Here is a 16,803-nt window from a genome sequence, read left to right as displayed (position 1 = left end):
ACCAAACAGATGCGCAATATGCCTACTTGAAACTTAAGATTAAAAAAAAAATTATTTATAAGGAGAAGGGCATGAAAATTTAATTTAATGTTCACCTTAGGTAATTTTGTGTCTTATTGTTCATAGCAATTACCATAAATCTGCATATCAATAAGCATGAACAGATGTCAGTTGTTACAAGTGCTTGCCAATCAGGTCTGTTAAAAAGTGACAGATGGGTGGTTATAGAACGTTCTCATAAGGCCTGCAGTGTGGACTGCTGGAGACTCAGCTTGGGGAGGAACCAAGTTCTGCGTGGGTCTTTGTGGATGCACCAAGCACACTTCACCACTCCGGGAGCGCCTCCAATTCGACATTCTCAGACCTCCGATACACTGTTTTTGCAAATGTCTCCCTTGTCTCCACTCGCGCCAAACACCAAGACAGTCTTCTAAGAGAACAGATCTCAAGTTGATAAATGAAGAGCTGCTTCATGGTTTTAAGCAAATATCTGCACTTCATAATGTTATTGTTACCTTCAAAACTTAGACCAGATATTCTGGAAGGGAATTACTACTTGCTTTACTCAGAATCAGAATTGAAACGAAGCAGTTTCCTCCCGTTCATCAAAAGACACTTCCGCCGCAGCTTCAGAACCTCTGGAACTGGTTTAGTAACAATTCTTTATCCTAGAAAAAAATCCCCCCTAAAAACAAAAACTCACTCGTGATAAACTTGACATGTTTTCCAGGATGAAGGGAGGCAGCTTTCCTGTTACCATCTCTGAAGTGCTTCCTAACAGTGTGGGGGCCGTGAAACACACCTCAAGGGGCTGAGACACAGAGCACGATTTGCCAGCCTGGGTTTGCATCAGTGAGCCGGACCTGAAGCTTGGTCCTGCCACCTACTAGCTTAGTGCCTTTGGACAAGTCTGCTAATCTCTCTAAGCCTCAGTTGCCCGGCCATGCAGTGGGCTAACTTAGAGTCCCTACTTCATCAGGTTGTTGTGATATTTGGGAATTCTATATCCTAATCCTTGTTAGGTCATTGACTAGTGCTGTGGTCTGACATTACTCATTGAACCTTTTCATCTTCCCTTTTTCCAATTGTAATGTAATAACAAAGTGGTAGTCACGTCCTTAGCTTGCTATGAGGATAGCTGCATGATTTTTAAAAGGAGCTTTGTTAAAAACAAAATAGTAAAACACTACCCCTTGTTTTTCTGTTATGTGCTCTTTTGAGTTGATAGTTGTTATAAACAAATTAAAGGCAGAGAAGACACTTTCTCTTACTCCCTTTCTCTTTCAAGAAAAATTCCAGCTGTCAGCCCAAACTCAGACCCCAAGTTTCTGAGATTTCTGAAATTCACTGAACAAATATCACCGCTGAGAGAGAAATGGACAAGTTTTTATTAGAAGTTTTAAGAGGGAAAATAAAAACCAACCACCTTCAAGGAGGCACAAAAAGTAGATATAAAAGCCGTCAATTTATAAAGGTATGTTCCTAATCCATTTTCTGCTTCTAAATTCCACATTTCATAAAGGTTCTCTTTGATAAAAACCATAAAGCACACTTGAAGTTATTTTTAGTTTGAAGGGAAAATGGTTAAGATTTTTTGGGAAAGGAAGTATAGCTGACGTCTCATTCAATTTTATACATGCAACTACTTAGGAACCAGTCGTCTAAAATTTCTCTTTCTTTTTTTTGGTTTTATTTTCTCCTGAAACTGAAAATGTTTCACCCATATAAATGTGGCATTTTAGACTCTAGCTATAAACCTCATCTGAAGGACAGACCAGTATGTTTTCAGAGTTGTTCACAACAAAATATTATTCGTTTCTAAAATCAGTTTTCACTTTTTGGTGATAGTATTCCAGGCTGGACTGCTTCAATTTTAGATGCAGAGATCATTTTATATATATCTGTCAATGTAATACAGAAAAATTACATGTGAATTGTTTATGTGCCCCCTCTAAGTAGGACACAGTATCAATCACTCAATAAGCATTGTAACATCAGGTGGTGTTTGGGATAAATAACCTCTCGGGTTTCTTCAATCCCACTACCATATGCTTTCTATTGTATTTGTTATGTTTTATGTTATACAAACTATCTCCAAATCCTCAACAACTCATTTGTAAAGATACTATCATTAGTTTAATGTTCCTTTGGTTTATACATATTGCTGAAGTCATATTTCTTAATTTAAAAACCAGGCATTTAACTTAAGCTCCACTGGGGATTTATGTCTGTTGAGTTAGAAATCTGTTCACTCATCCACTCGAGGATACTCATGAGCAGCTCTTAGAGGGGTGAGAGCTAAGTCTATCAGCCACGGGGCCATGCTCTCCTGGAGCACCGAAGAGTATCCAGAGAGTATCCTGAAGCATCCAGGGAGGTGAGGGCAGAGGGAAGGGAGGAAAGGGCTCTGGGGAATTTGGGAGAGAGGCGCCCCTCTCACATTTGGGGAAGCTGGGAAAGTTTCTCCTAGGAAGGAACCTCTATCGCCCATTCACCATGGTCACTCCATAACATGTGCACAGATTGATGGCAAGGACAGAGTTAAGCCCTACTTTTGGGACAAGACAAGAGAGTAGGAGAGGCCATATAAACTTTTCTTCATTGGTGGAGAAAGTACTCCAAGCCATAATACTTCAAATACGTAGGAAGAGGAGACCTGACGATCCCTATAAATGCAAGGTATCCTTCACAGAGCCCGACAGCCACACCTTGAAGACTCTGAATATTCCAGATACTCTGAATACTCCAGATGATGGTAGGGAATGGCCTGTCCAGCATTTGATTTCCTAGCCTGTGCGGACTTAGTGTGCTGAATTTCACACATTGAGGATTCAAGAAATGGATAATTTGGGAGGCTCAGAGCACATACAGATTGCCTTTAAATTAGCCATCTGCTCCTCGGCACCTTGTAAGGTGACTCCCAGATACCCTCAGTTTTCAAATGAGCACGCAGAGCGTGCAGGGGCTGGCATCCTGACCTGTGGCTGGTGCGGCACAGGCACACACATCCTAATGAAAGATGACAGGGCACGCTGTCCACCCGGGACAGCACGCTCGGCAGCAGCCTCAGGACCCAGTGACCTTCTCTGCATAATCCAACTGTGGGAGTAGGAAAGCCTGAGGCCACCTCTAAGGAAAGCCCCTAATTTCAGATCCTGGTGAGTCCACACTATGCGAGAAAAGCAAATCTCCCGTGGGCTGAAAGTGTGACAAATCTTAGCATTTATTTTAGAGCTTGCAATCAGGAGGTTTTCTCTTTTAAAACACAGAAAATCCCCTGAATATTTTACTTCTCTCTCTCCAGCTCCTTTCATAGAATTAAAAATAAATTAACCATTCAATGTGATTCTTAGCTCCAAGGCCAGCTTCCCAAACCATATTTGTAAAGATGCTGCTGAATGATTTAACTATCATTTCAAGTTATTCCTATTTCTAATAATCCAAAAGCTATGTTACAACGGAACCAGGTGGCAGTGCCAATGGATTTAAAGCCCAACGAGGGATTCAGCAGTATTTTTACTGCAGGCCAAGGAAGACCATCAGCTGATGAGCTTCCAGGAGCCTCCGGCCACAACGGCGGGGCTGCCGATCACACACCACACCCAGGGAGAAGCCCCCTGGAAAGTTTTTCCAGATTCATTCGAAGTGAAACAAGAAAAAAATAAATAAATAAACAAACCCCAAGGATACATATTTAAAAAAAGAAATGTAGAAAAAAGGAGTTTTCATGATGACAAAGAAAAAACACTTCATTCTGCACATGTAGGTTTCATTGCACTGATTCAGGGTGTCCTTGATTAACACAAACCGTGCTTGGTTCTAATATGCCAAAAACCTGTTCTCCTTGCTCCCTCCCCCCACCTTTTTGGAATGAAACAAGGAAAAGGCTCTCTGACCGTTCCTCAAGGCAGGTTAATGGGCACCTGTGTTCTGATTTATTGCGCTCGCTGCCTTCCCTGGCCCCGTGTTAGGTAGGGAAATCGGCACGGAAGGTGGCACGGCAGGAGTGACCTTTCGCTAATCACCACACCTCAGTTACTACTGGCGCAGCTCATTAGAAGAAGGAATCCTTCAACGAGCTGGCTTTCAAATACAGTCACACTTTGATTTTCTCCAGAACAAAGATTCCACTTTCACATAAAAGCTTCTGATGCATGCTTCTGTCAACTGGGGCACTACAGTAAAAAGGCACCCTGTTAATTGTCTGTCGTTATCAAGGGGCTGCAAACCGCATCAAAGATAGGCCTGCAATCCTGGCTTTCATTACGGAGGTCAGAACATTTTTATTGACTGTCTATTATTAAAATTTTAGAGGGCTGTCAATCATTTGGCTGCCCTAGATATAGGAATCTGGATGCAAAGCCCCCAGTAATCAATCTTATTTATAAAAACAACAAATGACTAGAGAGTCGTTGATATAATCATTTGTTGATATAGATGCCAATCAGGATTTCTCAGCCCCTTCATTCTATAGCTGTCATGCACAGCGAAGGTGGGTAGGTAACCTAAGAAGTAACAGAGACACTTCAGAGCAGGCGGTTCCAACGTTAACACCAAAGGCAGAAAGCTAACAAGTCTGATCATCATTCTTGGTTCTCTTCCCCTGCTTCTTGTCTTTGCCCTCGGAACCAACCCCAAATTCTGACAATAGCACAGTCAAAAGGAGAGGCGTGCTTCCTGACTTACCTGCCATTTGTTGAATGCCGCTGAACGCACCCAGGTTGCTGGAGGAGGTGGCCTGCTGCAGGAGCTGCGGATGAACACACAAGGGCAAAGTCAGGGCAAGGTGGAGACGGTGAGAGCAAAGTAACTCCCTCATTAAACTGGGGACAAATTCAGTTTACTCTGCATTTCCAGGGTTGGTTGCTACTGCCTACTGATGGACTGAAGGTCCCCAGAGCTGTGGCTGTAAATCCATATTCATGTCCAATCTCTATTAAGAAACATAAACACTGGGGAAACTCACTAACACTGCTGCCTTAAAACAATTAATCAATTTACTCTTTTTAACAACCAGGTGTTAGATCTATTGAAACCAACATAGCGTGACTAATTATCTCTCTCTGTAGTCTAGCAGTTACCGTAACTCATCTCTGTCAATCAGGGTCCATTCCCTCCCTCTCTTCTACTTTCCAGCACCGTTCAGCTTTCTTCATCTTTCATCAGAAGCACATTGGTTCACTGACTCTGGTGCCAACATAAAGATCATCATGGTAACTACAAACATGAATGCATCTATTCACAGCCGTACAGCTGCAGCCACCACTACATGACCAAGCAAATGGGCAGCTGTTTTAAAAGTCCTCACTGCAGAGTGAAACATACAGCTTGTCAAAACTCACAACTATCTGGTGCTATGTACATCGAAGTCATGCGTTGTAAATGTCAATCTTCAAAAACATTAATATACCCATGAGAAAGTCTGCATTTTCCACTAGTGCTTTCAGGGCTGCATTTTTCCTGCCATGCAGAATGAGTGGGTGCCACAAGATAAAGGCATGGAGCCCCTGGGGTGCTGCTGGACTTGTCCAACTCAGCTGAACCGCAGCTTAACTTAGGTGAAAGACTGAGTGTTGGGCTGAACTTATGGATCTTCTTTTTGGTAAGGGAGACCAGTACAGATGCAGTTAGCAGTATGGGCAAGCATATAGTTATCTCCTATATTCAAATGTACATGGATACCAGAAACACAGATTTACCACATTTATTACTGAAATATTGTCACACTGTGTGCTCAGGAGGAACAAGATTAATTCATTATTTTAAAAACAGCTTTCAGAGCCAGGTGCGGTGGCTCACATCTGTAATCCCAGGACTTTGGGAGGCCAAGGTGGGGAGGGGGGGGGGATCACTTGAGGTTAGGAGTTCGAGACCAGCCTGGCCAACATGGCAAAACCCCCATCTGTAGTTAAATTACAAAAATTAGCCGGGTGTGGTGGCACATGCCTGTAATCTCAGCTTCTTAGGAGGCTGAGGCATGAGAATTGCTTGAGCCTGGGAGATGGAGGCTGCAGTGAGCAGAGATGGTGCCACAGCACTCCAACCTGGGCAACAGAGCAAGACTCTGTCTCAAAAAAAAAAAAAAAAAAAAAAAGCTTTCAGAATTTGGGGCTCGTGAAACAATCCAGAACGTTCCTCTGGGGAAGTCCAGGTCTTTCCAGTTTGATATGATAAACCCTACACATGGATATGACTCGAAAATGGATCTCAATTGAGGTAACAGCGCCAAGCAGTGTGGAATTATCAGTGGCTGATTCCAGCAGTCCCCAACCTTTTTGGCACCGGGGAAAGAAGTTTCGTGGAAGACAATTTTCCCACCAGACCATGGGTTGAGGGGAAGGTTTTGAGATGAAACTGCTCCACCTCAGCTCATCGGGCATTAGATTCTCACAAGGAGCATGCAACCTAGACCCTTCAGCATGTGCAGTTTAGACCAGGTTCGTGCTCCTAGGAGATTCCGAGGCTGCCGCCGATCTGACGGGAGGTGGGGCTCAGGCAGTAACGCTCTCTCGCCTGCCGCTCCTCTCCTGCTGGGCGGTCCGGTTCCTAACAAGCCGTGGACTGGTACTGGTACCCAGCCCAGGGGTTGGGGACCCTTGGCTGACTGAACCCAAGCCTCAGGTACGACGATATTATGGGACTTCACACTATCAGGTTATACTAAAACCAAGAAAAGTCTGTGTTCAGTCATCCCTCTCCATTCCCTGCCCACACACATACTCTCACACACACAGAAAGAGGAAGAGAGCGGGGAAGAGGGGGTGGGAAAGCTAGGGACTGCCCGCTGTAATAGCAAGGCCTTATTTCGGTTTGATTTGTTGGGTTTCTCATTCTCTTGCGCTTATCAACTGCAACTTCCTCCTCATATTCAATGTTTTTAAATTTTAAAAATTAAGCTAGCCTTGAAGATGTTTAGAGGAGTTAATAGCACCTACTGAGGTAAGTGGAAACACCTGGAGTGTCATTAAACCACCACCCAGGATTATTGCCATGGATAACCAACCTCTGGTGAGCCAGGGTCAGAATCTATCACTCAAGGCCGCTAAGGGCTCTTTCAGAGAAAGGGGTTTTCAGCTGAAAGGGAGTAGAACAAACATGGCCAATAAAGAATCACCCATGGCAGAGGGAAACGTAGTGAGAACTTCTAAAAACACGTTTCTATAAATGAGGCTGAGATTTCCTCTCCTTCACCTACACAAACAATTTGCAGATGTGGTCCCAGAAACATGTGCCAGAGATTTCTGTGAGCCGTGGGGGCACAGGAGACGTGCTAGAAGACAGAGTGGACACGTGTCTCAGTTTTCAGAAATGGTGGATGGGGGAAGCCGGGCTCTTAAAGTACAGGAGGGTGAGCGTGATGTCAGCCTCAGACAAAAATTCTGGTACATAGAATTAAACCAATCGACTGTGAGCATCTGAACAGCACACATTTGTGAAAAACAAATCATAGTCAAGCTAGACTCATTTCTTTTTTAAAGCAATTTTTAGACTGATTAGTCAAGAAAATAATGGCAGAGCAAATAGAGATTTTAGCAAGACAGCTGACAAAATCTCTCATGGTATCTTCGTGGACAAGGTAGAGAAATGGACAGAAAGTGATGGGAACCTGAGCCAATGCTTTTGCTAGCAGCACAGAGGAAGACAGGAAAAGGATGCTTCTCATTCATTCATCAAATATGTACTGAAGAGCTATTATATACTAGACCCCACTGGGCACTGGGGGTGGGGCAGCTAAAAAGATGAAGGTGACCCACAGCAGCACCCGGAGTCCGCAAAGAGGCAGTACGGCCAGCCGGCGGGACAGGCAGGGCTCAAGTCCCATCAACCACTAGCAGCTGGTTGATTCTGGGTAACGTTACGTAACCTCTTTGAGTCTCCCTTTCCTCATATGTCCGAAAAGCAGGATCATCTCACCTTCCAAGGTGGAATAGGGAGGATCATTTGACACAAAAGCACAACTTCTGCTACAAAGTAAAGCCAATGGGTGACAGGATCACAAGAGGGATAGTTAAAATGTAAAATGACAGAATGAAGACCCAATACACATGGGGTACACACACACACACAGAGACACCCTCTCTGAGGCTGGAATAAAAGGCCCAAACTCACAATATGAAATTATATTAATAAATGTGAAGTCCAGCACTTATGTTCCAAAGTGGAAAAATAGGGTAGAAGAGCACAATTTAGCAGTAATTCGAGTAAAAATAAAATCTTTGGGGTACTGGCTGCCTTCCAGCCCGCATCTGCCACGGTTACTACAAACGCCGCTCTCAAGCTCCAGTCAGATGCCCTCAAGTCCACACTAGAGGTTACTACTCCGTCCTGTTCAGATCTCGCTTGGGGGACTGTCTTAAATTCTGGTCACTGTGTTTCAATAAAGACACAAAGTGAAATGGAGAGCATGAGTAAACAACCAGAAAGTTCAAGTTCAGACACCAAGAGATGTAAGGAATGGCTGAGAGAACTGGGTCTGCTGGGGCTTGAAATAGAATAGAATTTTGTTGGTTTCAAATAGATGAAGTAAGAAACACTTGATTTCATCAATCTGGTTCCACTGCGAAGAGCCAGGATCATGGAATGGAAGTTCTGGGAGATTTCACTTGAGGTCCTGCTGGCGCAGACCCTGACCTGACAGGGATGAGCCAGCCCAGCGGCCTCCCTCTCGTTACATCATCAGCTGCATGTCTTCTAACTCAGGGCCTTGGGGTGCCTTTCAAAGACGAGTTAGAAGTTTAACGTGTGGGACTTTGCCCCTCCTACATCAGGCAGGAATTCAATTAGTCCTGTTCTTAACAGAATCAATCTAACTTGGAAAAATATCCTGCATAAATGCTGATTTCAATAATTCCCCGAGATTGAAAATGTACTGAAAACAAATGCCTCAGTGTAGGGAGGGGAAAAGTCAGTTTGCAGAGTTTCAGCGAGTGAAGACCACGCCGGCATTGCCCAGCACTTACCGCCAGATACTGTGGGGTCAGTCCGCCCAGCCCTGTCAGGTTCCCCCAGGTGGCAGTGTTGAGCTGCTGCATCTGCTGAGCGAGCTGCTGCTGGAGACGCCTTTGCTCTTTGTCCTTCTGAGTGTCAGCAAACTTCACCACGATAGGTGAAGAGCAGCCCTGTGGTCAGACACATTGGAAAGTGGAGAGGGGGTTACAGGCTGGCGGAATCCGCTCACGACACTCAGCACCGGAGCTACCTTTCTGCACTAGCCTGGAGCACATGGAATGGGCTGAAATGGTTTAAAACTGCTTGATATTCCTTCTTCTCTGAATAGTACCATCAACAGAAAATTCCAGACACTGACAGTGGTTTCTTTGGGGGATCTGGTGGTCAGTGAAGTCACTTGCTTTCTTGCTCTGATTAGTATCTGCCTCTCCTTCTCTTCCTGTGTCTTCCTTCAACCTTGCAGGACCTCCTTACAGACAACAGACCTTACCAAGGTTCTTTAATTGAGCTTCTCAGGTTGCTCGTCTTAAAGACAGACTTGGCTTTGTGTGTCTGCCCATGTCCACAGGTGGACAGAGGACAAAGGGGAGAATCTGTAACGGGAATGGCCATGTCTCTCATTCATTTATCTTTTACTCTTTCCCATTTTCAGTTATGTATCTGTGAACTCTGGGATGGTGACAATCCTCTCGGCCCAGCAATCATAGGGAAAAGGGCTTCATTTTAGTTATGAGGATGAGGGCAGAAGATATTCAGAGAACACAGGCATTCTCCAAAGTAACCGTTCACGTTTTCAGAGAGGCCTCTTCCCTCAGCACACCTGTGCTACCCGCCATCCCTGGAGCTGGTGCAAACCCAAAAAACAGAAGCACATTCTAGCCAGAGGAGATAGACCGTGAACAGCAGACGGAGGAGTCCACTTGGCTTCTTTCCCTAATGAATCTCACCATTCTAGCAGCTTCTTTCAGTTTTAATTTCCTTTAAAAGGCAAGGAGTAGGGGTAGTGAGAAAGAAATGGCTAAAGGTCACAGAATTCACTACTGAGCTAGATAAAATCATCAGGGATAATAAGGGCCTAACACCCCAAGCACGAAGACCTCCTTTCCAAAGCACCTTTGCAACATTTGCCACTTGGTAAGTAACTCAGCAGAAGTCTCCCCCTCCTTCCCCAGCCTCTTCTCCTCCTTTGTGTGGCTTGCCTACACATTTCATCACAATTAAAGCTGTTCAATTTTGCTGAGGCATAAAGAAGTAATTCTACCCAAGTGATTAAAATAAAAACTTTTATTGAAACTCAGCATGATAGTAGACCTCTCTCTCTCTCTCTCTCCTCTCAGAAATGTTATATTCCTATTTAAATGTGATTCTCTGTTCCATTCCCTTTGGGTCATGTTTCTCTTTTCTGGAAAACAAACACATTTTTTTCCTTATCACCTTGGGTAGTTACTGGGGATGCAGTTCTGAATACATGAGGATATCATGTCTGTTAATAAAAAAAGTGAGAAAAATGAGATGAATATTTCAGTGTTAAACTTCCAGCCTATTGGTCTTCAGCTCCAGTAGACAGAGTCATGGTACAGAATGTTAAATGTCAGTAAATTGCACAAAAATAGTATTTCCATCATTTAAAAAAATCTGTAATTCATTTTTTCTGTATCTGTTCCATGTTTCAGTACTTCACTTAAAAGAGAGCAACATACTTTGAAGATTATGTAGAGAGGGGGTTTTGCATGGAAAAGGGTTGTCATTGTTCCATCAAATTTGTTCCATAACAAATTATACCATCTCTCCTAACAGAACATCTATTTTTTTCTTCCTTAAATAGTAAAAATGATATAAAAGCAGAAAATTAGGCCAATGATTATAGCTTAAAAATGATTTTTTAAACCATGAAACACAGGGCAGGGATAGAGTGAAGGCAAGTGGAGAAACAGAAGGCACGATATAAAATTGATTGTTTTTAAGACCTTGTTCTTTCAACATTCACATCATTGTGAATTAGGTAATACATCTTGGTTAAAGATGTATGCCAGAGTCCTGGAAATAATATAATTAGTTAAAAATAAACAACGTTAGTCAAACAATTATAATGTGACTGCATAATATATAACCTCCTATTTAAATGCCAATTAAAAAAAAACCAAACAAGAAATTTAAGTGTCAGAGGACCCCTCTGTGTAAGCATGAATGTCCAGTTTTAAACACCAAATTTGGTTTTCAAATAATAGAGATATTAATAATAAAGGATCAAGGGCTTAGGAATAAATATGCCCCAGTGGTCAAACCAACTCTTTACATGATAGGAACCTACTGTTTCTCAGCCTGGTTCATGCCCAGTTCTGCTTTATGATCCCGAGTCCTCCTTCTACAGGAACACAGGGGAACATGGTCTCCCGTGGGTTGTCCGTGGCTCTCTGAGCATTACTGGGGGGGCTCCAAGGGAAGGAATGGGGATCGTAATGTTTCTAACAGAAACACTGAAGAATTGAGGTTCAAAATTATCTCAGGTGAGACCAATTTGGGTACAAATCACTAAATTACAAGAAATAAAAATAAGAATGAAACGCGTATATGAAAGATAATACAAGTAAAGAGTTTCCTTTTTTTTTTTTGCCCCTAACAGCAGTTTCATTTTAATCTTCAAACTGAATTGAAGATTAAAATGTGGCTGGAAATCAGGCTAATCCACAGGAATGGAGCGGCCTCAGTAAGAGAAAGAGGGAAGCAAAACGCCATCACACGTGTAACTGCGTGTCAGACAAGATTAGCTTCCTACACATTCCAAATCCTGCTCATTATCGCCTATCATGCCCGATTTTCACCTGAGCTTGCCTTCAGGTAGGGGGTTGTGAGTGTCTTAAAAATGCATTGCACTGAAAGGAAAACACAGTGATTATACAAGATATGTTAGGAATATCAAAGTCAAGATCAATGTTCGAAAAAGACAATAGGCTTTGCAATGCTGGTATCACAAGTCAGAAAAGTACAGTAAACACTGAATGACAATGCCATGCACACTCCTTCCCCCCTTTGCACCCACCTTTTGATTCACTATAAAAAAAGTTGCCCACAAAACATGACGCATAATGATCACTTAGCTCCCAGCATGCTTTGGGAGATGCAGCATTGCAAAAAACAAAAACAAACAAACAAAAAATAAAACCCCGACAAAATGGGGGGAAAACAGAAGCTCAATCAAGAAAAAAGTTTTTTGCATATTAAATAAAATTGAAAATATCTTTTTTCAAAATATGAAAACACAGCTTCAGATAACACCACAAGGCCACCTCCGGAAAAGATCACCCATACACAAAGATACAGTATACATAATACAGCAGAACATGCACTCCCAAATGATTCTATCAGACAATACAGAAGAAGTAACGGCATATCACTCTTGGAATGCTTTTGTGCAAAATTCTGAAAGGCCATGACCCAAATCACAGACTAAAAGTACAGAGCCATCTATCTAGGTTCGTGGGTGTGCATCCACACCAGGGTGTTTACCTTCCCCTAAAGCCATGATCTCTCATTAGGAGACCACATTTGAGCCTTTATTATGTTTCTTTGTTATTGCTCATCTTTTTAAGGAAGGAGACAAATCCTATTTTCCAAATTTGCATTTTCAATGTTAAATGCAGTGGGAGAAATATTAACTTTCTCCAACATTCTTGATGTAAAAACACAATGCTGTTTGACTAGATGGAAGATAACTTGACCCTGTACAAAAGAAAGAACCCTGGGACTTAGCACAGGGCAAGCAGTAATTTGGGGTAGGAGGCTGTTACTGTTTCATCCGCACCGACCCCGGGGTGGGGAATGTATTTGATTCTTTAGGTCCAGAATGACACTTTGCTTAAAGTGCTCACAATTTTACATCACAGGACCTGTGCCACTGCAATAAAAGGCTCAAATAAATAACTGGAGAGCAAGTGGAAGGTTTTCCTAAATGCATTTCAAGTCATTAGGGGAAAAATGCATAGAGAAAGAGAGAGAGAGAGAAGGAGAGAATGAGAATGAATGAATGAAAACTGAGATGGTGAAAGTTTACATCTGTGATTGTCATGTGAACAATCCACACAGGAGAGAATTGCTTTACCATTCCCCATCATTTGCACAAAGAAAACAAAGAAAGGGCAGATGATACAGTACCTCCATGGTCTGAGACTGATGCATGGCTTTGATTGCATTCTGTGCCATTGCCCTTGTAGAAAATGTGACAAACGCACAGCCTGTGGGAAACAAGGGGACAGGGAGCAGGAAAGACAAAAAACAACAAGACAAAAGGGTTGGACGCTTGTTAAACCAACACAGTCTACGAGAACTGCCACAAGACGACACTGTTCTCAGTAGTACATAAAAATAAAACAACTTCTCTCTCTGGTTTTATCTTATTTTGCTTTTTATTCACAGTGCTGACTTGCTAATCTGACCAAAGCAGAAAGATTTATTTATTTATTAGTTTATTTTTTAAATGGAAACTAGGGGAGGAAGTTGGGTACTGTTTTTAGCCACCGGGTTTGAAATCAGCAAGATCTAGTTTGCATTTTCTAAAATAAAAAGTTGCTATTTTCCATTTTCTCCTTGACTGATGATCTTTACTGAGGGCATTCACACATCAGGGCTTTGTATTTCAAATTTTATCATTGATTTTTAAAGGGGCAAATAAGAAAATCCTCACACCAAGGGCAAATGAGCAAATACATTTCAAGAGCTCAAAATGTCAGCAAACAAATGTATCTAAATCCCTTCCAGGTAGTTAAAAAATATATATGTATGCATAAATATAAATTGTTGCTATGCAAATACAAATATACCAAGTCTGTTGCAAACTATTTAGTAGTTTTTAAGTTTAATAAAAACAAATGCTCCATTACTCCGAGAATATTCAATACTGCTATAAAATGTAAAAAACGTGCAATGTCATTTATTTGCATAAAATCTTCAAGACTTTTGAGACTTGTCAATTTTTGAAACGTATCAAAGATTTGACCTTAGTTCTAACATACACAAGACAATGTACACTTCTGTGAATATCTGCTGGGAGACCAGTGAAACTTTCCGTGCCTGTTTTTTCCTGTGCTGTAAAATAACTAGACTCTGTAGTGCCTGTTCCTGCTTCTTGCACCAGTGTTGGCCACCATGCAGGTCACTGCTCCAACTACATGGCTCATTGCCCTTTTCACTAATAAAAACACTGCCTTCTCAAATTTACATTTTATTCATCATGCACCCTTGGGCTTCTTAGAGAAAAAGACTGTGAAATTAATGCAGATTCAGGCTGATATTATAATAAAACCACAGCACACTAAAAGGTTAGCTAAAGCAACACAGACTTATTTCACTTATGATCTCTAATGACTTTAAAAGTGCATTGATTTTCAGCTTCTTTAGCCTTGCACAGTTTGAACTTAGGTATCAGAGAATAATTTAGTGTTCCACTCAATTTCCTCAAAACATTATTATTACAACTTAAAAGATTTCCAAATGAAGCAGATCTAAACACTGAGAGGCTGACGTCTATTGTCATTTCAGAGTGAATGCATGAAAAGCAGAATTCTGGCATCAACAGTGTGAGATTGTTGCCCCTGTGGCCAATAAGCAAAATAGAATATTCTGCATTTAAACAACCAGCAGATTGTTTGGTTTATGTAAATCAATTTGTGAGCCATAAAATATATTTTCTTCTTTTGCTCTGCACAAATACCTGGTGAGATTATCAAGTCAATACTGTAGCGGCACCTTTTAATCCAACAGCAATAAGAGAAAGCAATGCCTGCCCGTTACCCTCAAAGCACAACGACATCCAGTCATGAAAATAAGTCAATGCATTTTTTGTTTGCATCATGCTATAATTTTTAACACACAAAAACTCTCAGTACATGAGAAACTCATCTCACATTCGCCTCCTGGCTAAGCTGGCTTGAAGAAGCCTGAATGAAGTGCAGCTCACGGTGAATGCTGAGCTGTCTCATGTGGTTCTCTGACAGCACGGCAGCTGATGAAACTTACTATCTGAACACGCTACCTGTACTAAGACTGACTGTAGCTTTTGTCATCAATAATAGCAATTTAGTGGCCTTCTCTGAGGCAGCTAGATGATCTAAGTGTGGGACAGAGGACAGGACCTCCAATGGCTTCCATACTGATGCTGAGCTCTGAGGTGATCCAGTCCAAATTTACCATCTGTTTCCAAGTAACATCTCTTCAGAAGCATGTTCATCATCCCTGGCATTATTAACAGAGGAAATAACACTAAGAGATTTTTATTTTTCCACTTCTTATCTTGAAACTACAATGGAGGAAAAGGCAAATCATCTACCGGAGACAGATTTGAAACCAAGCGGAGCCTGGGCTAATTCTGCTTTTAATAGTCAGGAAGATTGCTGTATTCACTTCATTTGCTCTTATTATCCAGCACCATGTGCCAAGCTGACAGTTTCCAAACGGAGGGTAAAAATGCGTAAGAAACATGTAAAATGTCAACAAAAATCAGTAAGGCACAGTTTATGCATTTGCCACAATTTCATATATGCAGAACTTTTTAAAGTAACTTAGTGAGAAAGATACAGCAATTATCAGGCCTCAGAAGAGAAGTATTACCAATAGAACAATAAAATTCTGTTTCTATAAACTCAAATCATTGCCCTTTCCTCTAACAACCGTGCAATTAAAAGCATGACTGATGCTTGTAATTACATAATCCTTACCCCACCCAAAAAAATGATCTGACACATCTGAGGACTTCTTTAACCTTTTAATTCTATTGGCAGTGGTGCAGTAAGAGAGAAGCTGTCTCCTTAGGGGTTTCTGTCCAGTTCTGCATTGTGTGCTGTGTTCAATTACTTGAGAAAAAAATTACAGTGTCATTTATAAAGTGGGAGTGCATGTTGAAAAATGTCACTCTCTGTGTCACTCGGGATGAAGTCAAGCAACTTCAGAGTCAACTGTTTCTTGCAATGGTAGCTTGTTAACCATTGTAATTTCTCTAAAACAGGAGGTCATGGTAAGTTCTACGGGTAGATTTTTAGTTTTTGTTTCAACACCACTGAAAACACATGAGTGGCTTTAGGATTAGGCCTCCAATGTATGGCTTTATACTGACACAGGATCACGTAAGTCCCTACCGTTAAGACTGGCTGCTGGCTTTTTCTCTCAAGCCAACTAGAAGGCTTTCCATTGGACAGAAATAACCTGGGTTGTAACTGTCCCCCTTCTACTAAAAATGAGCTTCTGGGTGCGGTGGTGTTCACTGGGTCTTTACAGGACAACTGCTCTGATCCTGTAGGGTCAGCCCTTAACTATTCTAGACTGTTGAATGTCAGGTCTCAGCAATCAGCTCTTTGGCTACTGACCCAAAGGCCGGAGAAACAAGGCTGGGGGGAAAATATACAGGTATCAAAATAATGAAGCCATACTTCTTTCTTTTTTGGTGGGGAGGGAGTTTTGGTAAGACAACATGTATATTACTCTCTGAAAACCTCCACATATATAGTAGCAAAAAAAATCCAACTGTAAATTTGGCCAACCTGCAATTTACCTTTGCAATTATTTATTATCCTTACTTTCAGAATGTTACGGATTGCTAACAGAAATGAAAGGAGCTGCATTCCTCTCATTTCAGTGAGGTTACCTTCTTGCTGCTAAAACAGATAAATGATTGACTGGGGAAAGGTTTCTCAAAAGTAATTTCCTCCTACAGACAAGATCTAAGGAAAGCACGTAGCCCTGTCACAGAGAAGATTTTGGAACACACCTATTACACTTGTCATTTCAATTGAAAGGATATCTTAACTCAGGTGTTCCACCTTTTTTCTTAGCTGCAAGAGAATTGAGAACTAGATGAATTCTTGC

The 16,803-nt window shown here is 41.8% G+C and overlaps 1 protein-coding gene across 29 annotated transcripts in view; it reads right to left on the bottom strand.

Moving 5' to 3' along the window:
- The window catches only part of CELF2 (CUGBP Elav-like family member 2), an 872,927-nt gene that overhangs the window by 60,212 nt on the left and 795,912 nt on the right, over positions 1–16,803 (bottom strand). For all 29 annotated transcript variants that reach the window (XM_063709875.1, XM_055352300.2, XM_055352297.2 and 26 more), the window contains 3 exons: positions 13,102–13,181; positions 8,961–9,119; positions 4,687–4,750 (listed from right to left, as the gene is read on the bottom strand). In XM_063709875.1, the coding sequence (XP_063565945.1) occupies positions 4,687–4,750; positions 8,961–9,119; positions 13,102–13,181 (303 nt within the window). The remainder of the gene's footprint in view (positions 1–4,686; positions 4,751–8,960; positions 9,120–13,101; positions 13,182–16,803) is intronic.

The sequence above is a fragment of the Gorilla gorilla genome, chromosome 8 (genome assembly GCF_029281585.2).
Source record: "Gorilla gorilla gorilla isolate KB3781 chromosome 8, NHGRI_mGorGor1-v2.1_pri, whole genome shotgun sequence".
NCBI lineage: Eukaryota > Metazoa > Chordata > Mammalia > Primates > Hominidae > Gorilla > Gorilla gorilla.
This window is presented reverse-complemented; position numbering and strand designations above follow the sequence as displayed.